The sequence below is a fragment of the Dendrobates tinctorius genome, unplaced genomic scaffold, assembly GCF_039654945.1.
Source record: "Dendrobates tinctorius isolate UK_male_01 unplaced genomic scaffold, ASM3965494v1 ptg000032l, whole genome shotgun sequence".
Taxonomy (NCBI): Eukaryota; Metazoa; Chordata; class Amphibia; order Anura; family Dendrobatidae; genus Dendrobates; species Dendrobates tinctorius.
The window spans coordinates 35234255-35260313 of NW_027361700.1; the positions used below are offsets into that span (position 1 = coordinate 35234255).

General features: G+C 47.8%; 1 protein-coding gene across 5 annotated transcripts in view; it reads right to left on the reverse strand.

Moving 5' to 3' along the window:
• LOC141086571 (NXPE family member 2-like) overlaps positions 1 to 26059 on the reverse strand; it is a 724795-nt gene that overhangs the window by 628437 nt on the left and 70299 nt on the right. For 4 of the 5 annotated variants that reach the window (XM_073572724.1, XM_073572718.1, XM_073572719.1 and 1 more), the window contains exon 1: positions 20619 to 21054. The exons of the other annotated variant lie outside the window; for it this stretch is intronic. In XM_073572724.1, coding sequence (XP_073428825.1) covers positions 20619 to 20734 — 116 coding nt within the window. In that variant the 5' untranslated portion in view covers positions 20735 to 21054. Of the gene's footprint in view, positions 1 to 20618; positions 21055 to 26059 lie in introns of those variants that run through there. 5 annotated transcript variants of the gene reach the window in all.

A 26059-nucleotide genomic window follows, 5' to 3' on the forward strand; every position in this document is an offset into this window, starting at 1 on the left:
TAACACAATTGAAAAGTATTATTTGTAATTGTAGTACAGGGATCCACTATGCACAGGTTTTTTAATCCTGATGTGCTTCCCGTCCACGGCACCAATGCACTTGGGAAAATTTGTCACATCCTCAAAGCTTTTGGCAATTGATAGCCACATTGCTGATGTTTGTGTCGCTAGTACAAGTGGATGTAAGTTGTTACAAATGGCATCACAGGTTTCCCGAACAAGTTGGCAAATGGTAGATTTTCCCAGCCGAAATTGGAAGTGCAGTGACGCAAAAGTTTCTCCCGCAGCCAGGTATCTATGAGCAAAAAATAATATTATGACTAGTGTTGAGCGATACCGTTCGATACCCAAAAATATCGTATCAGATGGTATTGCCTGATACGAAAAAAATATCGGGTATCGCCGATTCCGATACCGGAAGTCCCATTCAAGTCAATGGGACTTCCGGTATCGGAATTAAAAAAAGCCCTTTATTTCCTTGTTGGCTAATTCTACATAATTGAAAACAAATAAGAATCATGTAGAATGTATTGTGGGAGGTGGAGGAGACATTAAAGGCATAGTGGTTTATTCAAATCACATGGCATAGCATTAATTCCAATTTTTTTTTTCAAGACGTTCGCAGTTAAAAAGATATTGACTATGTTAACTTTTTTATATTTTGTTAGATATGTATGTTTCACAACTTCCATGCTCTTCACCTTCTTTTGTACTTCTCCCACACTTTCTCCTTCATGATCCGCAGCAGTAGCATTTTTTTCATCAACTTTTTCTTCACCTTATTCACCTTATTCATCTTCTTCACCTTCTTCCCATTATTTTTTTTTTCCATTCTTCATATTCTTCTTATTCAGCTATTATTAATTTTCATATGCTATTTCTTCATCTTCTTCCTAGTCTTCTTTTTCTTCATTTTCTTATGGTGACAGGTAGAGTTGAGCGAAATGGGTCGAAAAAGGAGGTATAAAAGGGCGTGCACGCCGACCGCCATCTTACTTCTGCCGATCTTAGCATAGGGAGAGGTTGCTGCTGATTCTGTAGGGAGAGAGTGCTGCTAGCGATTGTGCCTGTACAACACACCAGTCACTGTGTGTGCAGTGCAAGGGGAGGCTATATTGTGGTGTATCAGTGGTGTTGGTTGTTGGGCTGCCTTCCTGACAGCTGCATTGCTGTTTACCCACTGCTCTGCAAACTGCTTTTTTAAAAGCAATCCCAATTTTTTTTTTTGTCCTGCTGAGGTACTGAGCTGCAAACTGCTTTTTTAAAAGCAATCCCAATTTTTTTTTTTTGTCCTGCTGAGGTACTGAGCGTGCATTTTTTCACACCATACAGCGGTGTACGCTCCTCACACAGTACCGTGTAACGGCTGTTATCACAGCCACAATGAAGCTATCTGTGTCACTCTGTGAGAATAAGTCGAGGACATGATCCGTTCTTACAGACCTGCACTCTAGGGAGATTCCTACTCTGCCCAATTCTACATACACCTTGTAGTTTGTGATACACTAGCCAATTTCTGCCTGTGACATAGCACTGTGATATTCAGTGGGCCTCACACAATCCAAAAGTGTCCAGTGTCCACAAGTGTCTGCAGAAATTCAAAATCTCCCTTATCCTCTAGTCACTTTGGTCACAGCTGTGCCATCGAGCCTGTGACATAGCGCTCAGATATTCAGTGGGCCTCACACAATCCAAAAGTGTCCAGTGTCTGCAGAAATTCAAAATCTCACTTATCCTCTAGTCACTTTGGTCACAGCTGTGCCATCGAGCCTGTGACATAGCGCTCTGATATTCAGTGGGCCTCAGCCAATCCAAAAGTGTCCAGTGTCTGCAGAAATTCAAAATCTCACTTATCCTCTAGTCACTTTGGTCACAGCTGTGCCATCGAGCCTGTGACATAGCGCTCAGATATTCAGTGGGCCTCACACAATCCAAAAGTGTCCAGTGTCCACAAGTGTCTGCAGAAATTCAAAATCTCACTTATGCTCTAGTCACTTTGGTCACAGCTGTGCCATCGAGCCTGTGACATAGCGCTCAGATATTCAGTGGGCCTCACACAATCCAAAAGTGTCCAGTGTCCACTAGTGTGAGCAGAAATTCAAAATCTCACTTATCCTCTAGTCACTTTGGTCACAGCTGTGCCATCGAGCCTGTGACATAGCGCTCAGATATTCAGTGGGCCTCACACAATCCAAAAGTGTCCAGTGTCCACAGGTGTCTGCAGAAATTCAAAATCTCACTTATCCTCTAGTCACTTTGGTCACAGCTGTGCCATCGAGCCTGTGACATAGCGCTCAGATATTCAGTGGGCCTCACACAATCCAAAAGTGTCCAGTGTCCACAAGTTTCTGCAGAAATTCAAAATCTCATTTATCCTCTAGTCACTTTGGTCACAGCTGTGCCATCGAGCCTGTGACATAGCGCTCAGATATTCAGTGGGCCTCACACAATCCAAAAGTGTCCAGTGTCCACTAGTGTGAACAGAAATTCAAAATCTCACTTATCCTCTAGTCACTTTGGTCACAGCTGTGCCATCGAGCCTGTGACATAGCGCTCAGATATTCAGTGGGCCTCACACAATCCAAAAGTATCCAGTGTCCACAAGTGTCTGCAGAAATTCAAAATCTCACTTATCCTCTAGTCACTTTGGTCACAGCTGTGCCATCGAGCCTGTGACATAGCGCTCAGATATTCAGTGGGCCTCACACAATCCAAAAGTGTCCAGTGTCCACAAGTGTCTGCAGAAATTCAAAATCTCACTTATCCTCTAGTCACTTTGGTCACAGCTGTGCCATCGAGCCTGTGACATAGCGCTGAGATATTCAGTGGACCTCACACAATCCAAAAGTGTCCAGTGTCCACTAGTGTGAGCAGAAATTCAAAATCTCACTTATCCTCTAGTCACTTTGGTCACAGCTGTGCCATCGAGCCTGAGACATAGCGCTCAGATATTCAGTGGGCCTCACACAATCCAAAAGTGTCCAGTGTCCACAAGTGTCTGCAGAAATTCAAAATCTCACTTTTCCTCTAGTCACTTTGGTCACAGCTGTGCCATTGAGCCTGTGACATAGCGCTCAGATATTCAGTGGGCCTCACACAATTCAAAAGTGTCCAGTGTCCACAAGTGTCTGCAGAAATTCAAAATCTCACTTATCCTCTAGTCAAATTGGTCACAGCTGTGTCATCGAGCCTGTGACATAGCGCTCAGATATTCAGTGGGCCTCACACTATCCAAAAGTGTCCAGTGTCCACTAGTGTGAGCAGAAATTCAAAATCTCACTTATCCTCTAGTCACATTGGTCACAGCTGTGCCATCGAGCCTGTGACATAGCGCTCAGATATTCAGTGGGCCTCACACAATCCAAAAGTGTCCAGTGTCCACAAGTGTCTGCAGAAATTCAAAATCTTACTTATCCTCTAGTCACTTTGGTCACAGCTGTGCCATCGAGCCTGTGACATAGCGCTGAGATATTCAGTGGGCCTCACACAATCCAAAAGTGTCCAGTGTCCACTAGTGTGAGCAGAAATTCAAAATCTCACTTATCCTCTAGTCACTTTGGTCACAGCTGTGCCATCGAGCCTGAGACATAGCGCTCAGATATTCAGTGGGCCTCACACAATCCAAAAGTGTCCAGTGTCCACAAGTGTCTGCAGAAATTCAAAATCTCACTTTTCCTCTAGTCACTTTGGTCACAGCTGTGCCATTGAGCCTGTGACATAGCGCTCAGATATTCAGTGGGCCTCACACAATCCAAAAGTGTCCAGTGTCCACAAGTGTCTGCAGAAATTCAAAATCTCACTTATCCTCTAGTCACTTTGGTCACAGCTGTGTCATCGAGCCTGTGACATAGCGCTCAGATATTCAGTGGGCCTCACACTATCCAAAAGTGTCCAGTGTCCACTAGTGTGAGCAGAAATTCAAAATCTCACTTATCCTCTAGTCACATTGGTCAGAGCTGTGCCATCGAGCCTGTGACATAGCGCTCAGATATTCAGTGGGCCTCACACAATCCAAAAGTGTCCAGTGTCCACAAGTGTCTGCAGAAATTCAAAATCTCACTTATCCTCTAATCACTTTGGTCACAGCTATGCCATCGAGCCTGTGACATAGCGCTCAGATATTCAGTGGGCCTCACACAATCCAAAAGTGTCCAGTGTCCACTAGTGTGAGCAGAAATTCAAAATCTCCCCTGTCCTATAGACACCTTGTACCTTGTTTTACATTACTATATAGTTTGTTGGATTTTGTCTACATTTCTACCAAAAATGAGGAAGGCTGGTGGAAGAGGCCGTGGAATTGGGCGGGGGTTGGCAGCTGGTAATGATGGTGTTGGTGGTGGATCTGATGGTAGTGGCAAGAGCAAAATAGGACCGAAAGCAGGAGGTGTTGAGCCTGCGTCATCGTCTGGCTCCATAAGGCTTCGAAGGCTTAGTTTTCTAGGAGTTGGCAAACCGCTTTTAAAGCCACAGCATCAGGAAAAAGTTTTGTCTTACATTGCTGACTCAGCCTCCAGCTCTATCGCCTCCGCTTCTTCAGTTGTAAAAAGTAAAAGCACTGAGTCGTCATTGGAGGCTCATGTTCATGAACCACACCTTTCCTTGTGTCCTTCACCCCAACCAAGATTGAAGGATGACGCAGGCCATACTACTGATTACTCCATAAAGCTGTTTTCACATACCATGCCTGGATTATCAAGTCAAATGGTGAATTACCCAGGCCAAGATGAATCTGGCATGGAGTGCACTGATGCACAGCCACTGATGGATGATTCTGCTGGTACATTCACTCAGAGCACTACATTGTCCTCGCAGTGTACAGAGCCAGATTCTGACGATGATGAGACTCAGGTGCCCCTTCCCGCACACTATACCACCATACACGGTGACACAGAGGAAGGTGCACATGACATTGAAGAGGAGGTGATGGATGACCCAGTTGTTGACCCAGATTGGCATCCATTGGGGGAAGAGGGTGCTGCTTCCAATAGCTCAGATGAGGAGCATCCACAGCAGACATCGACATCGCAACAGCTGTTATCTGGCAGGCCCAGAGCACTCCAAAGACAGGTTCCAAAAATCAAAAGAGTTGCTGGACAGCTTGTCCAGAGGGTCAAAAGATCACAGCGTGCTAGGCCGCAAAATGTCTGCCAAAGTAGGAAGAGTGCAGTGTGACACTTTTTTGAACAAAATCCTCATGATCAGGCCAAGGTTATCTGTAAGAAGTGCGCAAAGACCTTTAGCCGAGGGAAAAATCTGAAAAATTTGAATACCAGTTGCATGCTTAGACATTTAAACACCATGCACTTGCAAGCGTGGACACAACACCAAACCTCAAGTGCCACATGTGCAACTGATCACAAAGAAGGTAGTCAGCAACGCTACATTGTTTCCCCCACTGTAAGCTCACCGGTTAGCACAGCAGCAAATGTTGAGGTGTCGTTGCAAGGCCACAGCAGTCAGGGAATCCCACTGTTATATAAACGAAAGACTGATTCTAGGCCATCAGAAAGAACACCAACTCCATCACCATCATCAACCCTCTCTCAGTCCGCCCTGTCCACCGCTACTTCCACCATATGCAGTTCTCAAGTCCAGCTCACCCTCCCAGACACTATGAGTAGGTCAAGAAAGTACTCAGTCTCTCATCCGCGTACACTGGGTTTGAACGCCCACATTGCCAAACTAATCTCGCTTGAGATGATGCCCTTTCGATTGGTGGAAAGCGCAGCTTTCCGCGAACTCATGGCCTATGCAGGACCACGCTATGACCTACCCAGTCGCCACTTCTTCTCTCGCAAAGCCATCCCAGCCCTCCACCATCATGTGAAAGACCGCATTGTCCATGCACTCAAGCAGTCAGTGAGCGGAAAGGTGCACCTCACAACTGATGCATGGTCCAGTCGGCATGGCCAGGGCCGTTACGTGTCCATCACTGCGCACTGGGTTAATGTGGTGGATGCAGGGTCCACAGGGGACAGCGGTGGTGGGACAGTGCTGCATAGCCCACGGTATAGGAAACAGTTGGCTGTAGGCGTTCGACCCTCCTCCTCCTCCTCCTCATCCTCCAGAAGCGAAAGCTCGTCCACAGAGCGCAGTCGTACGAGCACTCCATCTGCAGCTGCCACTGTTGCACACGAGGTGTCCCCCTATCGAGCAGCTAGTGGAAAGCGTCAGCAGGCTGTGTTGCAGATGATGTGTTTGGGTGACAGACACACCGCCGAGGTGCTGGCCGAGTACTTGAAGCGACAAACTGAGTCATGGCTGGGCAGTGTACATCTTGAGGCAGGCAAGGTAGTTAGTGATAACGGCCGTAATTTTGTGGCAGCCATAGCCCTTTCAAAACTCAGACACATACCTTGCTTGGCTCACACCTTGAACCTGGTGGTGCAGTGCTTCCTCAAAAATTATCCGGAGTTAACAGCCCTGCTCCAGAAGGTGCGAAGACTGTGCGCGCACATCCGCCGGTCGCCTGTACACTCCGTTCGTATGCAGAAGCTGCAGCGATTGCTCCACCTTCCCAACCACTGCCTCATTATCGACATTGCAACAAGGTGGAACTCCACCCTGCACATGGTGGAGCGGCTGTGCGAGCAGAGGCAGGCCATAATACTTTTGTGGGAGGATACACGGCCAGGCACTTTGAGAGCAGACATGGAGTTGACAGGTGTGCAGTGGTCGAAGCTGAAAGACCTCTGTAAAGTCCTTCAGTGTTTTGAGGAATGCACACGGCTGGTAAGCGCAGATGACGCCATCCTAAGCATGAGCATCCCACTTATGCGTCTGCTCATGCAAACTTTGACGCACCTTAAGGAGCAGGCTTCTGCAGCCAATGTTGATGAGGAGGAAGAGGAGGAGGGAATCCTTGATGACATTCAGCCATTGTCTGCTCAGGGACCTCTCCTGGACGAGGTGGAGGAAGAAGAGGAGGAGGAGGAGGATGATGGGGATGATTACTTAGGGGAGGAGGATGCATCTCGTGGGGCAAGTGAAAATGTTGGCGTGGCAAGGTCTGGTACAGGGTTTGTGCGTGACTGGAGGGATGTGGATTTGCCAGAAAGTGCTCCTCCAACCAGCACTCGCAGTGCATCATTGACACCGGGAACATTGGCCCACATGTCAGATTATGCCTTGCAGATCCTAAAAAGGGACCCCCGCATTGCCAAAATGATGAACGATGACGAATACTGGTTGGCCAGCATCCTGGATCCATGCTATAAAGGCAAATTACAAAACATCATGCCACAGGAGAACCTTGACCTAATATTGGCTAATAAACAAGCAACTCTGGTAAATCGGTTGCTTGAGGCATTCCCAGCACACAGCAGCGGTGATGGTTCTCACACGAGCCGTACGGGCCGGGGGCAGCTTGGCAGAGGTGTTTGTGGTGCACACAGCAGAAGTGGCGTTGGAGACAGGGGTTTCATGACAATGTTGTGGACTGATTTTTCAAGTACCGCTCACACAACTGGTAATACTGCATCTATGGTTACAAACTACTTTTCCTCCCATATCGATGTTCTCCCACACAGGTCATTCCCCTTTGACTATTGGGCCGCTAAACTGGACACCTGGCCTGAATTGGTACAATATGCCTTACAGGAGCTCGCTTGCCCAGCTGCAAGTGTGCTATCGGAAAGAGTCTTCAGTGCAGCTGGATCAATCCTGACAGAAAAAAGGACCCGTCTGTCAACCCAAAATGTGGATGATCTAAACTTCATTAAAATGAACCACACATGAGTTTCCAAGGATAATGTCCCACCTTCCCCTGATGACACATAGGGTGACAGAAAAATGGCTTGCTTTGGTCCACCTCTTCCTGGGACTTGACCTATTTCACCTTTGGCATCAGCTGAATGTCCAACATCAACATATGCCACTTTCTAAAACTCCCTAACTGTGCTGCCTCCACCCCCATGGCCGGGGTCACCACCTAGCGCACGACACCGTGCGAGTGCCGTTGCCCTGGACAGGTGGGTAGGCCGACTCTTGGGCGCGGGCACTGGCACAGGGTCCCTCATAGTGCAATCAAGTGTCTCTGACGGTGGTGGTGCACACCCGCCGTCAGACACACCGCCGTACTATGAGGGGCCCAGTGCCAGTACCGACGCCCACGAGTGGGCGCCCCTTGCTTGGGCAAGGCCCCAGGATTTGCAATCTTTACCTCTCCCTGCTCCTCCGCTGTGTAGTCTGGGCCGTCAAATCCATACTGTGCCTGACACCGTTTGAGCCTGCCTCCTGATGTATAGACATATATTTTGAATGAGTATGCTATCCATACATGTTATCTGGGGATACGGTACCCTTTCTAACCTTTGTGCAATCACGTGCAATCCATACTGGGCCTAACACCGTCTGAGCCTGCCTCCTGATGTATAGACATATATTTTGAATGTGTACGCTATCCATACATGTTATCTGGGGATACGGTACCCTTTCTAACCTTTGTGCAATCACGTGCAATCCATACTGGGCCTAACACCGTCTGAGCCTGCCTCCTGATGTATAGACATATATTTTGAATGTGTACGCTATCCATACATGTTATCTGGGGATACGGTACCCTTTCTAACCTTTGTGCAATCACGTGCAATCCATACTGAGCCTAACACCGTCTGAGCCTGCCTCCTGATGTATAGACATATATTTTGAATGTGTACGCTATCCATACATGTTATCTGGGGATACGGTACCCTTTCTAACCTTTGTGCAATCACGTGCAATCCATACTGGGCCTAACACCGTCTGAGCCTGCCTCCTGATGTATAGACATATATTTTGAATGTGTACGCTAGCCATACATTTTATCTGGGGATACGGTACCCTTTCTAACCTTTGTGCAATCACGTGCAATCCATACTGGGCCTAACACCGTCTGAGCCTGCCTCCTGATGTATAGACATATATTTTGAATGTGTACGCTATCCATACATTTTATCTGGGGATACGGTACCCTTTCTAACCTTTGTGCAATCACGTGCAATCCATACTGGGCCTAACACCGTCTGAGCCTGCCTCCTGATGTATAGACATATATTTTGAATGTGTACGCTATCCATACATGTTATCTGGGGATACGGTACCCTTTCTAACCTTTGTGCAATCACGTGCAATCCATACTGGGCCTAACACCATCTGAGCCTGCCTCCTGATGTATAGACATATATTTTGAATGTGTACGCTATCCATACATGTTATCTGGGGATACGTTACCCTTTCTAACCTTTGTGCAATCTCGTGCAATCCATACTGGGCCTAACACCGTCTGAGCCTGCCTCCTGATGTATAGACATATATTTTGAATGTGTACGCTATCCATACATGTTATCTGGGGATACGGTACCCTTTCTAACCTTTGTGCAATCACGTGCAATCCATACTGGGCCTAACACCGTCTGAGCCTGCCTCCTGATGTATAGACATATATTTTGAATGTGTACGCTATCCATACATGTTATCTGGGGATACGGTACCCTTTCTAACCTTTGTGCAGTCACGTGCAATCCATACTGGGCCTAACACCGTCTGAGCCTGCCTCCTAATGTATAGACATATATTTTGAATGTGTACGCTATCCATACATGTTATCTGGGGATACGGTACCCTTTCTCACCTTTGTGCAATCACGTGTAATCCATACTGGGCGTGAGAACGGCTGGAGAGCTGTTAAGCAAGCTATAGCACCTGTGGTTTGCACACGTAAGTTTTTCATTTTTTCAGGAATGACGGTTAGGCCTAATTCCGGAACTACGGTTGACCTGCACTTACTGGGAAATCATTGTTCGCGGGTAATAATTGTAATCAGTGATCCCCATCACTAACGTTGTTCAGCGGGTTATCTGCACCTGTAAGCGACAAATGCTGGCCTTTTCAGTGTAGCACACATGCAGCCACGGACATGTAAGGGCATGACACACCAGTTATTGGCCAATCTCATGTGCCAGAGCCTCACGTGTCCCTCTAGTAAGCCGGACTCGGACCGTGGGGCATGACGGAGTCTCGTTCGTTAACGGAATTAAGCTTGCAATGTGTGCATCTGTTCTGTAGCTGGCATGGTTGAGGTTTCCCAGGTGGAGTCGAATTTAACCGTAGGCTCCACTCCTGGTGGTGCCCTTCTGGACATTCCTTTAAGGTTCAGCTTTGCAACCATACTGCCCACGTAAAACAAACACTTTGCCTTCATGAATGCTGTTTGGAGGGTCATGACTCGTGGGAATAACGCAGCCCAATCAGTTGACCTGCTAGAGAGATCGTTCGTTGCTCCCAAGCATGACATCACACTCCCTAGGAAGAAGGTAATGCCACTGTGGCGACCGTACTCCTGGGGGCGACACAAGTGCACTGATGCCCAGCCACTGCTCGATGAATCTGCTGGTACATTGACCCAGACCACTACATTCCCCTCGCATGCTACACGGCCTGAATCTGACCCTGATGAAACTCAGGTTACCCTTCCCATATACAGTTCCATCTTACACGGTGACAAAGAGGAAGCTGCAGATGAAAGTGCAGGTTCGGCCCACCCGCCATCAGACACACCACCGTACTATCAGGGGCCCTGTGCCAGTGCCGTCGCCAACGAGTGGGCCCCCCCTGCTTGCTCAGGATCACAGCACTTGCAAGGTTGAAATACTGTGCAGTGAGATGGAAGATGGGGACGATGAGGAGTCCAGACAAGTACAGGGATTCCCTAGCGAGGAGACTTATTTGATTGTTTTCAATGTTGGGACAGCAATTTTTGGGGAGCACTATACTCTGGAGAATGATAGATGGGGCCCACCATACACTGGAACATTCCAAAGGTGGACATCAGACACTGGAGCAGCATTTACAGGGCCCATTATACACTAGAGCATTAGAAATGGGGCCCATTATGTTTGGAGCATTATTTGGGCCCATAAGACAGTGGAGCTTCATCCATGGGGACCAACATTTACTGTAGCATTATGTGGAGCTCATCATATACTGTTTCAAACATTATATGGGACCAATGATTCTGTTTGGAGAAATAGATGAGCCTCGTCATGAGATGTAAAAAGTGAAGTATTTTTCATTGTACTATACCGCTATTTCTCTGCCGTATCGGAGCATGATGAGTTGTGGTATGTGTTAAAGGGGCGCTCTTTCGCCCAGGGCACATGAAAACCTGGAGCAAAGTAGCCATGCCGCAAGCCGGCCGCAGTTACCGAAACCCACAGTCCTACAGGGGGTCCATGTCCCATTGGCACTACAGATCCAGCCTTCAGTGCCAGATCCCGCAGTCCACATAGGAGTCACCTAAACTGCAGGCACCGTAGAGTCGGCTAACCCGGCCGCAAGAGGACAGGACAACGGATTGGTGGCAAAGTGACCTTGACACTACCCGGAAACAGCTGGAGTGCTGAAAACAGGCTGAGCAACAGGGAGTACCCGTGCCAAAGACACTGCCGAGAGCCAGCTGACGGTGCTGGAACCCAGATGGGTAGCAAAAGCTACAAGAGCCAATGGCACTACCGAGGAACAGCTGACGGTGCTGGACCACGGTTACTATGCAGGAGGTACCTGTGCTAGAAAGCACTACCCAGGACCTGCTGACGTTGTTGGACCTCGGATACCGAGATGGAGGCACCTAGGCTAAAGGCTCTGGCGAGAACCACCTGACAGTGCTGGCACCCGGATGGGTAGCAGAAGGAACAAGAGCCAATGGCACTACCGAGGACCAACTGACGGTGCTGGACCACGGTTAATAAGCAGAAGGTACCTGTGGTAAAAAGCACTACCAATGACCAGCTGATGGTGCTGGACCTCGGATACCGAGATGGAGGCACCTAGGCCAAAGGCTCTGGCGAGAACCAGCTGACAGTGCTGGCACCCGGATGGGTAGCAGAAGGAACAAGAGCCAATGGCACTACCGAGGACCAACTGACGGTGCTGGACCACGGTTACTAAGCAGAAGGTACCTGTGCTAAAAAGCACTACCAACGACCAGCTGACGTTGCTGGACCTCGGATACCGAGATGGAGGCACCTAGGCAAAAGGCTCTGGCAAGAACCAGCTGACAGTGCTGGCACCCGGATGGGTAGCAGAAGGAACAAGAGCCAATGGCACTACTGAGGACCAACTGACGGTGCTGGACCATGGTTAATAAGCAGAAGGTACCTGTGGTGAAAAGCACTACCAATGACCAGCTGACGGTGCTGGACCTCGGATACCGAGATGGAGGCACCTAGGCCAAAGGCTCTGGCGAGAACCAGCTGACAGTGCTGGCACCCAGATGGGTAGCAGAAGGAACAAGAGCCAATGGCACTACCGAGGACCAACTGACGGTGCTGGACCACGGTTACTAAGCAGAAGGTACCTGTGTTAAAAAGCACTACCAACGACCAGCTGACATTGCTGGACCTCGCATACCGAGATGGAGGCACCTAGGCCAAAGGCTCTGGCAAGAACCAGCTGACAGTGCTGGCACCCGGATGGGTAGCAGAAGGTACCCATCCAAAGCAAAGTAGCCAGGCCGCAAGCCGGCCGCAGTTACCGAAACCCACAGTCCTACAGGGGGTCAATGTCCCATTGGCACTACGGATCCAGCCTTCAGTGCCAGATCCCGCAGTCCGCATAGGAGTCACCTAAACTGCAGGCACCGTAGAGTCGGCTAACCCGGCCGCAAGAGGACAGGACAACGGATTGGTGGCAAAGTGACCTTGACACTACCCGGAAACAGCTGGCGTGCTGAAAACAGGCTGGGCAACAGGGAGTACCTGTGCCAAAGACACTGCCAAGAACCAGCTGACTGTGCTGGAACCCAGATGGGTAGCAGAAGCTACAAGAGCCAATGGCACTACCGAGGAACAGCTGACGGTGCTGGACCACGGTTACTAGGCAGGAGAAACCTGTGCTAGAAAGCACTATCGAGGACCTGCTGACGTTGCTGGACCTCAGATACCGAGATGGAGGCACCTAGGCCAAAGGCTCTGGCGAGAACCAGCTGACAGTGCTGGCACCCGGATGGGTAGCTGAAGGTACCCATCCAAAGCAAAGTAGCCAGGCCGCAAGCTGGCCGCAGTTACCGAAACCCACAGTCCTACAGGGGGTCCATGTCCCATTGGCACTACGGATCCAGCCTTCAGTGCCAGATCCCGCAGTCCACATAGGAGTCACCTAAACTGCAGGCACCATAGAGTAGGCTAACCCGGCCGCAAGACGACAGGACAACGGATTGGTAGCAAAGTGACCTTGACAGTACCCGGAAACAGCTGGCGTGCTGGAACCAGGCTGGGCAGGAGGGAGTACCCGTGCCAACGAAACTTCTGAGCAGCAGCTGGTGATGTTGGAGCCCAGGGACAATCATGGTGTAGGCCGAGGCCTACTTGGTGGCAGTATTCTATAGGCTGTAGACTACAACAGACTGTCAACATGCTCCAATTAGGCATCTGTCTCCACTCTGTTTCCAGGATTTCACCTGACCACCAATACCACCAGTTTATGCGTACAGCAGCCGTCTGCCCAATCCACACGTGTTCCTGTGTTACTGGGGTTCTGTAATGTCAGCAGATCCCCTGATGTGTGTCTGGCAATGTCTCCTGCTCTGTCCACATTCCCACCACTTGTAGTGGGAAGGCGGACAGCGCAGGAGACAGTGCCGGACACACATTGGGGGATCAGCTCACGTAACAGAACACCAGGAACAAGTGTGGAATGCGTGGACGGCAACTGTGAGCAGGAACTGGCGGTGTTGGAGGTCAGGGGAAATACTAGAGACAGAGTGGAGACAGAGGCCAAATCAGAGAATGTTTAAATCAGAAGTAGTTACAATTTGGAGGCAGCAGCAGTTTGCCCTCCACACAGCAGGGGATCAGCTGACGTTACTGACCCCCACTTTCACATGAACGAGTGTTTTTTTCTGTGTGGACAGTACTTCCGAGCACCAACTGGCGTTGTTGGAGCCCAGGGACAATCATGGTGTAGGCTGAGGCCTACTAGGAGCCAGGTGTAAATCGGAGGTATTTTGACTTTGGAAGGAGCAGGACACTTTGCCATACACACAGCAGGGGATCAGCTGACGTTACCGAACCCCACTTTCACATGAACGAGTGTTTTTTTCTGTGTGGACAGCACTTCCGAGCACGAACTGGCGTTATTGGAGCCCAGGGACAATCATGGTGTAGGCCGAGGCCTACTTGGTGGCAGTATTCTATAGGCTGTAGACTACAACAGACTGTCAACGTGCTCCAATTAGGCATCTGTCTCCACTCTGTTTCCAGGATTTCACCTGACCACCAACACCGCCAGTTTATGCGTACAGTAGCCGTCTGCCCAATCCACACGTGTTCCTGTGTTACTGGGGTTCTGTAATGTCAGCAGATCCCCTGATGTGTGTCTGGCAATGTCTCCTGCCCTGTCCACATTCCCACCACTTGTAGTGGGAAGGTGGACAGCACAGGAGACAGTGCCGGACACACATTGGGGGATCAGCTCACGTAACAGAACACCAGGAACACAGGAACAAGTGTGGAATGCGTGGACGGCAACTGTGAGCAGGAACTGGCGGTGTTGGAGGTCAGGAGAAATACTAGAGACAGAGTGGAGACAGAGGCCAAATCAGAGAATGTTTAAATCAGAAAGTTACAATTTGGAGGCAGCAGCAGTTTGCCCTCCACACAGCTGGGGATCAGCTGACGTTACTGACCCCCACTTTCACATGAACGAGTGTTTTTTTCTGTGTGGACAGCACTTCCGAGCAACAACTGACGATGTTGGAGCCCAGGGATAGTCATTTTGTAGGCTGAGGCCTACTTGGAGGCAGTTTAAGATAAGACGTTGTTTGGATTTGGAGGCAGCAGGAGAGTTTGCCGTACACACAGCAGGGGATCAGCTGACGTTACCGAACCCCACTTACACATGAACAAGTGTTTTTTCTGTGTGGATAGCACTTCCGAGCACCAACTGGCGGTGTTGGAACCCAGGGAAAATCAGGTAGTAGGCCGAGGCCTACTTGGTGGCAATTTTAGATTGTTTCTACACTACTACTAACTGTCAACGTACTCCAATTAGGCCTCTTTCTTCACTCTGTTTTGAGTATTTCCTCTGGCTTCCAACCACGCCAGTTGCTGCTCTGAAATGCCGTTTGCACAACCAACCCTTGTTCCTGTGTTACTGGGGTTCTGTAACAGCAGCTTCTCCCTAGAGGTGAGTCAGGCAATGTCTCCTGCTCTGTCCACTTTTCCACTACAAGTAGTGGGAATGTAGACAAAGCAGGAGACATTGCCGAACTCACCTCTGGAGATGAGCAGATGTTACAGGACCCAGGTAACACAGGAACAAGTGTTGATTGTGCAGGCGGCACTTGAGAGCAGAAACAGGCGGTGTTGTAGGCCGGAGGAAATACTCAAAACAGAGTGGAGACAGAGGGCAAATCAGAGAACATATTAAATCAGAGGTAGTCAGAAGTTGTAGGCAGCAGGAGAGTTTGCCATACACACAGCAGGGGATCAGCAGACGTTACCGAACCCCACTTACACATGAACAAGTGTTTTTTCTGTGTGGACAGCACTTCCGAGCACCAACTGGAGGTGTTGGAACCCAGGGAAAATCAGGTAGTAGGCCGAGGCCAACTTGGAGCCAGGTGTAAATCTGAGGTTGTTTGACTGTGGAGGGAGCAGGACACTTTGCCACACACACAGCAGGGGATCAGCTGACGTTACCAAACCCCACTTACACATGAGCGAGTGTTTTGTCTGTGTGGACAGCACTTCTGAGCAACAACGGGCGTTGCTGTAGCCCAGGAAATAAAGTTCAGGTCATAAAAACATGAACACAACAGGAGACCTGGATCCTGTTGCCAGGCAATTATTTATTCTGGAAGAGGACTGGCAAATTCAGGTGAGATCCAGGCCTTGTTCATTTTCAGAAAAGTAAGCCGGTCAACATTATCAGCGGATAGTCGAGTGCGACGGTCTGTTACCACACCACCTGCAGCACTAAAGACACGTTCCGATAATACACTGGCAGCAGGGCAAGCCAGCACCTCCAATGCATACTGGCTAAGCTCTGGCCATGTATCCAGCTTAGAGACCCAAAACTTGAATGGGGAAGAGCCGTCTGGGAGTACACTAACAGGGCAAGACAAGTAGTCTGTCACCATCTGACGGAAACGTTGCCTCCTGCTGACTGGAGCCATCTGTGATGGTGTAGCCGTTTGTGGCGGTCCCACAAAACTTTTCCACATTTGGGCCATACTGGCCTTGCCTTGTCCTGCGGCACTGCCTCTGCTACCTCTTTGTGCAGAGCTTCCTCCACTGCCTCTACCCACATGGCTGCTTTGAAAAGCACTACCAGCAACACTTGCGGGGGGAATGGAGAACATGATGGCCTGCACAAGTGTTTCTTGGTACTCCCGCATTTTACGCTCCCGGTTCAACTGTGGTATGAGGCTTTGTAAGTTGTCCCGGTAGCGAGGATCTAGGAGGGTGTACACCCAATAATCAGCCGTGTGGAGAATGTTGGCGATGCGGCAGTCATTTAACAAGCACTGCAGCATGAAATCAACCATGTGCTGCAGACTGACAACTGGACCGGAAACGCTGTCCCCAGCTTGAGGCAGCATCTCAGCCTGCCCAGCATCACCCCACCCTCACTGTACACACTGACTACTAGAGCCTTGTGTACCTCCCTCCTCTGGAGAGATGTGTTCCTCCTCCTTCATTGACTCCTCGTCATCCTCCTCATTAAGTGTCCCCTGCCTGGGCCTTTGTGTGGAAGCACATTGCGCAGACTTGCCAGAAGCAGATGGCATTTCTTACTCCTCATCCTCGACCTCTTCAAAAACCTCCTCACTTAGTGCTTGTAAGGTTTTTTGAAGCAGACAGATAAGGGGGACAGTCATGCTGACTAGTGCATCATCTGCACTGGCCATCCGCGTGGAGTCATCGAAGGCAAGCAAAACTTGGCAGATGTCCCTCATAGTGGCCCACTCAGTGGTGGTGAAGTGTGTCCGGCGCACAGTGCGACTTGTTTGCGCCTGATGCAGCTGGTACTCCATTACTGCTGCCTGCTGCTCACACAACCGCTCCAACATATGTAACGTTGAATTCCACCTGGTGGGGAGGTCACATATGATGCGAAGTGCTGGCAGGCGGAATCAGCGTTGCAGAGATGCAATGCGCGATCTTGCCATGCTGGAATGCCGCAAGTGAGCACACTCTAGGCGAAGCTTGTGCAGCAGTGCATCAAGATCCGGATAGTCCCTCAGAAAGCTCTGCATGACCAAATTGAGCACGTGTGCCAGACATGGTATGTGAGTGAGGTTGCCTAGGCCCAGAGCTGCAACTAGATTTCAGCCATTGTCACTCACTACCAAACCTGGCTGGAGATTCGCTGGCACAAACCCCACATCGCTCTCCTGCTTGATGGCATTCCAGAGCTCCTGTCCTGTGTGGCTCCGATTCCCCACGAAATTAATTTAAGGATGGCCTGTTGATGTTTGGCCACACCTGTGCTCATATCTGGCCTAACAGGCTCATGCAGTGCTGATTCCGAGGAACTAAAGTAGGAGGAGGACTCAATATGTACAGACTGCATTCCTGCAATCCTAGGAGTTGGCAGAATACGTACAGAGCCACTCTCCAGATCTGTACCCGGCTCCACAACATTGACCCAATGGGCTGTGAGGGAAAGGTATCGTCCCTGTCCATGGCTACTGGTCCACGCATCGGTGGTCAGGTGGACCTTGCTACTGACGGCGCTTAGTAGCGCATTTTTAATTTTTCCCTCCACATGCTTTTGCAGGGCAGGGACGACTTGCCTGCTGAAATAAAAGCGGCTGGGCACATTGTATTGTGGAACTGCCAATGACATAAAGTTCCGGAAGGTGTCAGTCTCCACCAGCCTGAATGACAGCATCTCAAGGGCCAGTAGTTTGGCAATGCCGGCATTCAGAGCCAGTGCTCGGGGATGGTTTGCCGAGTATGGCCGCTTTTTCTCCCATGCCTGTGCTACCGATTGCTGGTGAGTGGCCTGGGAGTGTGCTAATGACTGAGAACGTGGTTCAGTGGGTGGAATTTCACTGGGTCTCTGGACAACAGTGGCAGAGGTTCTTCCATGGTGTTCCAGTGAGGAAGCCGAACCAGCTGTGTGTGAGCTGGAGGAAGAGGCCCCAACACGAGCTGAAGAGTTGGTAGGTGCTGCTGAAGGTTGGCCTACATCTTCAGTGTGTCTGTGTAACTCCACCTCGTGCTTGGTACGCACGTTTCCACATATTTGTGGTACTGAGGTTGCTCACATTTTTCCCTCGTTTAACTTTCTGATGACACAGCTTGCATTTGACAAAGCAAATGTCATCTGCAACTGTGTCAAAAAAAGACCATGCACTGCAAGTCCTGGCAGTGCCCGTTTTGTGTTTTGGAAGAGGATTGCTCCTCACGGGTGCCAAAGTGGAAGCTACAGGCAACCAAGTCTGCCCCCGCCCTCTCCCTCCTCTTTTGGCCGTTCGGGGAATCTCTTCCTCAGAGCTGCTCCCACCACCTTCCTGTGGCTGATGCCATGATGGGTCAAGGACCTCATCATCTCCACTCTCCTCTTCAAGCACCGGCTGGTCCTGGGTTGTCTCGCCAGCACCGTACGCACCAGAAATTGGCAACTGAGTCTCAGCATCATCAGAGTACTGAGGTGTGCTGACAATAGGCACTGGCCCACCCGCCTCTTCAGATTCAGAGGGACAAAGCAGTTGCGCATCACTGCATACTCCCTCTTCTTCACGCTCTAGAATGCTGCTTGGCTGGCTACCTCTTTCCAAGCCAACAGATTCTGAGAACAGAAGTAAAGATTGAGATGGCTCCTGTCCAGGGCTCTCAGACTGCCTGGGCAATTTGGCAGGTGGTGAAGAGACAGACGGTTGCTCTTCAGTGCTCTGGCCCTGAGAGGATGCGGAAGTCATTGAAGTGGATGCGTTAGCTGCCATCCATCCGACAACGGCTTCAATTTGTTCGTCACGCAGCAGTGGGGTACGGCGAGGTCCTACAAAGCTGTGCATGAAGGACTGTTGCCTGGTAAAAGTGGGGGATGCCGGGTCACTGGTGGCCGCAGCAGACACCGAATCCCCACGTCCTCTCCCTGCTGAATCCCCCCGTCCTCTCCCTGCTGAAACTCCACGGCCACGACCACGTGCCTTACTCCCTGCCTTCTTCATCTTGGTAGACTGATAAAGATAGGCAGAAAAGTAAAAAACGGGGGCTTAGTGTTCTTATTCCTGAACACCTGCTAACCAGTATGAGAAACACTAATTTTGCTAAGAGTGTGTGTACTACACTTTAATATGATCCAATGTGGCCTACACAACTCTAAAGTGGAGTGTTTGGTGAACTTTATTTCCTTTTTTTTTTTTGGGGGGGGGAATAAAAGGATGTGACCAAAGTTTGAAAGCTATAGTATCACAAACTTTTTGGAGCGATTGCAATGCAGGAAGCTAACCTACAATGCAATTGATGAGGCTCCAAAAAATAGGGTGATACTAGTCTGGCTGGACCTGAAGGGCACAAGCCAGCAAAAAGGCTCCTCTATCTAATCCTATATAGTGTTTACAACCAACCAATGACAATGGATGCGGATGGAAGCACACTAATATAGGAGCAAAAATCTGGACAAATTAGCTGCAAAAAAAGGACTATGTATGAGGCAGTGACGCACGCTGAGCGGACTACAACCAGCGGTGGCTGTAGAACACACTGCAACGTGAGCTGCACTCACACACAGAGAGACCTATCAGACAGCCAAAAACAGTGCAGAGAAATGGGCTATAGCACTGAAAGGCTGCTGAAAGGCTCCACTGTCCACTCCTTTAGTGTTTGCAACCAACGTATATGGATACGTATGGAAGCACACTATACAGGAGAAAAAAAAAGCAGCAATAAAAGAAAAATGTGTATGAGGCAGAGACACATGCTGGGCGGCCTACAAGCAGACGTGCCTACAGGACACACTACACAGCGTGGGTCTGCCCTCACACAGCCCTTGCAGACAGCTATTAAAACAGCACTGCTGGGCTAAAAAAATGCTACAGTGGTGGATTATGTAGCCTGGGTAGAGCAATAAATATGTTTGATGATCGCTATTTCTAACTGTCCCTCACAGTCTTCAACAGCAGCCTGTCCCTAACTGAATTCACAGCAGAGTGAACCCAAAATGGCGGCTGCTGCGGTTTTTATAGTGCATCATGACATCATTTCAGCAGCCAATCACAGCCATGCGAGTAGTTAACATGCCTACATGCCTAACAGGATGTGCCCACACTTCTGAGGATCCCCATTGGCTGAATCAAATTGAGCGGGCTCCTAGCATTATGGGAACTTCCGATTCCGGTATTCGATATGAAAAAAGTATCGGAACTAAGTATCGGAATTCCGATACAGCTAATATCGGCCGATACCCGATACTTGCGGTATCGGAATGCTCAATTCTAATTATGACTAAAAATGAACATATGGCACAGATTTTACGAAAGCTAAGATTTTGTCTGACAACAAACAAAAAGGCAACTGAAAATGAACTATGACAGTAGGCTACATGTAGCAAAGAACAAGACATGCACAATGTTAAATACTTCTTGTCTTTGCCACTGGCAAAATGTAAAGAGAACAAAGGAAAATTACCTCAGTGTCACCACTAAATGTTCTTCTGCAGAAATACTTTCACGGAAAGTGCTGTTTTGATGACGTATCTCATCCTTGACATGCGACAGCAGAATATCAAATGTTTCAATTGTCATTCGAAGATATCGCTGAAATTTAAAGAGATGATCACGAAGTTGAACATAAAGGGTGTGAAAGGCACCATATGTTTTCCGAAAATAATTAACTTCATGAATCCAATATGTCCTTCGGGAAATACGCCTTCTCTGACAACGTCACAACTGCATCAAGCGAAATCTTACAAGCTGAGACACAAACATCTTGCTTGCAGCAGAAGTTCACTCGATGCTTCCAAAAAGGAGAATGTGTGTCCACCCACACAGAACGCTGACAAAAAACAAAAAAATTAAAAAAATTGAACAACTTTATTGACAGTGCCTGAATGCACACAAACGGATGCTTCAGGAACTGACATCAAAATGACATAATGCAGTCACATACGTTAACGCAAGCATTAACGCAATGGCAAATTAAACCAAATTTGGCTCATTATCAGCACATCCGTTTAACAGATCCATTAAATGGACTGCACTAAATGCAATGTCAACCTAGCCTTAGGTAGGAGATTGAACAGAGCCGGACAAAGACCAGGTCAAGGGTGTTACCGTCTTTGTGTGTGAGGTTGAGAGCTGTGAGAGGCCTAGAGAAGTAGATAGTGATAGAACCTGGGATGCAGATGTGGAATTGGGGCTGTTAATGGGGATGTTGAAGTCTCCCAGGATAAGAGTTGATAGTTCTGAGGACATGAAGTGCATCAGTCAGGCCAAGAAATGGTCAAGGAATTGGGTGGGTGAGCCTGGGGGCTGATATATGACTGCTACTCTGAGGGAGAGGGGACAGAAAAGCCTTAGGGGGTGGACCTCAAAAGAAGGGAATGAGAGTGATAGAACAGGGGGATGACCTGGAAGGTGCATTGTGGGGACAGGAGTATGTCAACTCCACAAACAGGTCTGTTTGTGGCTCTCAGGGAATGGGAGAATTGTAAGCCACCATGGGAAATGGCAGCAGGGGAAATAGTGTCAGAATCCTGAATCCAGGTTTCAGTGAGGGCCAACAGATTAAGAGAGTTGGTCATAAAATAGTTGTGCAGGAAAGGAAGTTTATTACATACAGACTGTGGATTCCAGTGGGCACAATTAAAAGAAGGAGATGAAGGAGTGCAACAAATGTTAATAAGGTTAGTAAGGTTTCGATGTGAGGTAGGGTAGGGGTTGAGGTTGGGGGATGGTGGACTGGAGTTGGGGGGAGATGTCCCCTGAAATCAGTAGGAGTAGGAAGATAAAGAGCAAGTAGCTATTGGAATTGTAAGAAGTTTTTTGTGCAATGTGTTTGGGCAAGATGGGCTGAGGTTTTTCAGGAAGGTGGGTAGTGCGTGGGAGCTGTATATGGGAGCGAGAAGTATAGACAGGCTGATGTGTAGGCGTGGTGATAGAGGGGGGATGGGGCGATGAATGTGGATGGCAAGGGAACACAGGATAGAAATAAAGCACATGGATAAAAAAAGAGCAAAGTGTGGCTTACCTGACTCCTGCACTGACTGCCATGATTTAACTGCTTTTTCTAGATGCTTAGCTTCTGGGATGCTTTGCTTAAGGGATGCGTACACCCCACACTGCGTGCACCCCTTAGAATGCTTCTAAATTTATAAGCCAGAATACAGGGTCAGGAGAGAGGGATTGCGGGAGCTGGTTTGTGATAAATTAGAACCAGCTGCTCTACACACCCAAGTGTGGATGGATGATCAAAGACACAAGTTGTGGCTCTATCTTTGCTATAACACCTTTCCCAAGATGGAATCTACAGTGACCCCCAACCATGGATATACAGCAGTAAGTAATGAGTACAATGCTACAGATGAATTATAGCAAATATTCAATAAGCAGAGTATAGTTTTTCTGTTGTCCAAGACCTTGAAGTTCTACCTGGCAAGAGGGTTTGTTGAACTATTTCCATTGTTAAGGCCCAGCTGTTGATTACTGAAACCATACAGTGAGTAGTATTCTTAAAGTCCTTTATTTTCTACTACTTATACAAAACTTTAACAAGTGTAACGATTGATGTTTCAAATATATTCCCATTTAAAAGTGTATCTATTTTACATGTGTGTCAGGTTAGGCTAGTAAAGAGTAAACTAGATTTATTTGTACTAATTTTACTACGGGGGGGGGCAGCACTGTTTTGCAGTTTGCCTCAGGCAGCAGAGAGGCTAGGTTCACCCCTGATGCTGCTAGTTTGAAAATCTTACCCACACATCCCTTTATAAAGGGAAATTCAACATAATACCTTTGTTACCATACGCTGTATACTGCTGACAAATGCAGCACCCCAGTAGGTGAGTAGAATGCTTGGGTACAAAATCTGTGTCTGATGGTGAAGCCACTGGCCCTTCCCCTGTGTTATGTCCTTCCTAATCAGCTGTCCAGGAAGGAGGCACTGATGCCTCCTGCCCACAACGTGCAGTTGCACAGACACAGCAGTCAGCAATCACGTCCAGTTCATTGTCGCAGCGCAGATTTCAGTTGTCCCTGGTCAGCAAATTTTTCTCTTCCCAAATTATTAGTTAGATAGTGCATATATATTCATTAGCACTTTACATTGCCTAGTGTCGGTGCTGGCCAAAGACCATTCCTGGCTTTTCCAGGCTCCTAAATGAGACTTGTGTCTTTTTATTAAATTGTCACTTCCCTTAAATTTTATATATTTTGGTAAAAAATGGTGGTGGGGTATTGGCCAGTTTCTGTACATCTTAAGAAGGTCGAAGAGACAGGGTTAATATGCTCCACAGACCTATTCACGCCGCAGTCTTACACATATTGGAACATGGTCATTGCCGCGCTAAGGTCTTTATCTGAGCTCAGTATCACTGCCTGTCACCTGAGTAATACAATCCACAGACGTCATTATTCTCTGTGACATATCCTGTAATTACTCCAATGTTTCTCAAAGCCATGCAAAAGAAATTCTGCCTGGTTGGGTAGTTTCCAGAAGAAGAGCCTAGGCTTGTGCAGATTGGTCAATGGCACTCCTGTCTTTTTCCCTTGAGGAGGCTGCTTCTAAGTAAAATGAGGCTTGTACATGTTCCTGACATGGGTTTCAGGCCTGACAGACTGACTACAATACTGGCCCTTGCTTGCAAACACTGTAATCAGAATTTAATTCTAAAGCTTTTGATATCTGGTAGAATCCAATTTACTGACATTGATCTTACAGTTGTCAAAATGAACTGTGTAGCTCACAAAACTTAGGTTTCAAGGCATATGCTGGCCCTCTGAAAATGTGAAGCTGGGGCTGCATAACGATATGACGGTGGATATGGTGGTGGTGGCGGGCAAAGCCAAAAATTCAAATAGACATGTTTTAGCTGGCATTGGAAAGTGATGGTGAATATGTATTCCACTGTCTAGCTAACAAGTCTGAATGAGGGATGGCCCTCCCAAATGTAGGAGTGAGAGCTCTCCCAAATGTATGATGCAGGGAGCATAATCACATGACATGGCGGTGGACATAGCCCAAAATTCAAATGTGCATGTTTTAGCAGGCATTGTAAAGAGATAGGAAATATGTATTCCACTGTCCCGCTAACAATTTTGAATGAGGGAGGAACGTCTCAAATGTAACATAGTAACATAATTGGCAAGGCTGAAAAAAAGACATTTGTCCATCCAGTTCAGCCTATATACCGTCAGAATAAATCCCCAGATCTAAGTCCTTCTAAAAAACCTAATAACTGTAAGATACAATATTGTTACGCTCCATGAAGACATCCAGGCCTCTCTTGAAACCCTTGACTGAGTTCGCCATCAACATCTCCTCAGGCAAGGAATTCCAGATTCTCTCTGCACTAATAGTAAATAATTCTCTTCTATGTTGGTGGAAAAACCTTCTCTCCTCCAGACGCAGAGAATGCCCCCTTGTGACCGTCACATTCCTTGGTATAAACAGATCCTTGGAAAGATATCTGTATAGTCCCCTTATATACTTTTATATGCTTATTAGATTGCCCCTCAATCATCTTTTTTCTACACTAAATAATCCTAATTTTGCTAATTTCTCTAGGTATTTTACTTCCCCATCCCCTTTATTAATTTTGCTGCCCTCCTTTGTACTCACTGTAGTTCCATTATATTCTTCCTGAGCACCGGTGCCCAAAACTTCAAACAGTACTCCATGTGCAGTCTAACCAGGGATTTGTACAGAGGCAGTATAATGCTCTCATCATGTGTATCCAGACCTCTTTTAACGCACCCCATGATCCTGTTTGCCTTGGCAGCTGCTGCCTGGCACTGGTTTCTCCAGGTAAGTTTAGCATTAACTAGGATCCCCAGGTCCATCTCCATGTCAGATTTACCTGGTGGTTTCCCGTTCAGTGTGTAATGATGATATTGATTCCTTCTTCCCATGTGTATAACCTTACATTTTGTCATTGTTAAACCACATCTGACACTTTTCGGCCCCAGTTTACAACTTATCCAGATCCATCTGTAGCAGAATACTATATTCTCTTGTATTGACTGCTTTACATAGTTTTGTATAATCTGCAAATATCAATATTTTACTGTACAAACCTTCTAAAAGATCATTAATAAATATGTTGAAGAGAATAGGTCCAAACACTGACCCCTGTGGTACCCCACTGGTCATTGCGACCCAGTTAGAGAATATACCATTTATAACCACCCTCTGTTTTCTATCACTAAACCAGTTACTTACCCATTTACACACATTTTCTCCCAGACCCAGCATTCTCATTTTGCGCACCAACCTCTTGTGTGGCACGGTATCAAACGCTTTGGAAAAATCAAGATATACCACGTCCAATGACTCACCTTGGTCCAGTCTATAGCTTACCTCTTCATAAAAACTGATTAGATTGGTTTGACAGGAGTGATTCCTCATAAACCCATGCTGATATAGAGTTAAACAGTTATTCTCATTGAGATAATCCAGAATAACATCCCTCATAAGCCCTTGAAATATTTTATCAACAATAGAGGTTAGACTTTCTGGCCTATAATTTCCAGGTTCACTGTTAGAGCCTTTTTTGAATATTAGTACCACATTTGGTATGTGCCAGTCCTGTGGAACAGACCCCGTCGCTATAGAGTCTCTAAATATAAGAAATAATGGGTTGTCTATTACATTACTTAGTTCTCTTAGTACTCGTGGGTGTATGCCATCCGGACCCGGAGATTTATCTATTTTAATCTTATTTAGCTGGTTTCGCACTTCTTCTTAGGTTAGATTGGTGACCCTTAATATAGGGTTTTGTTTGTCTCTCGGCATTTTACCTAGCATTTCATTTTCCACCGTGAATACCATGGAGAAGAATGTGTTTAACATATTAGCTTTTTCCTCGTCAACTACAACCTTTCTTTCCTCACAATTTTTTATGGGACCTACAC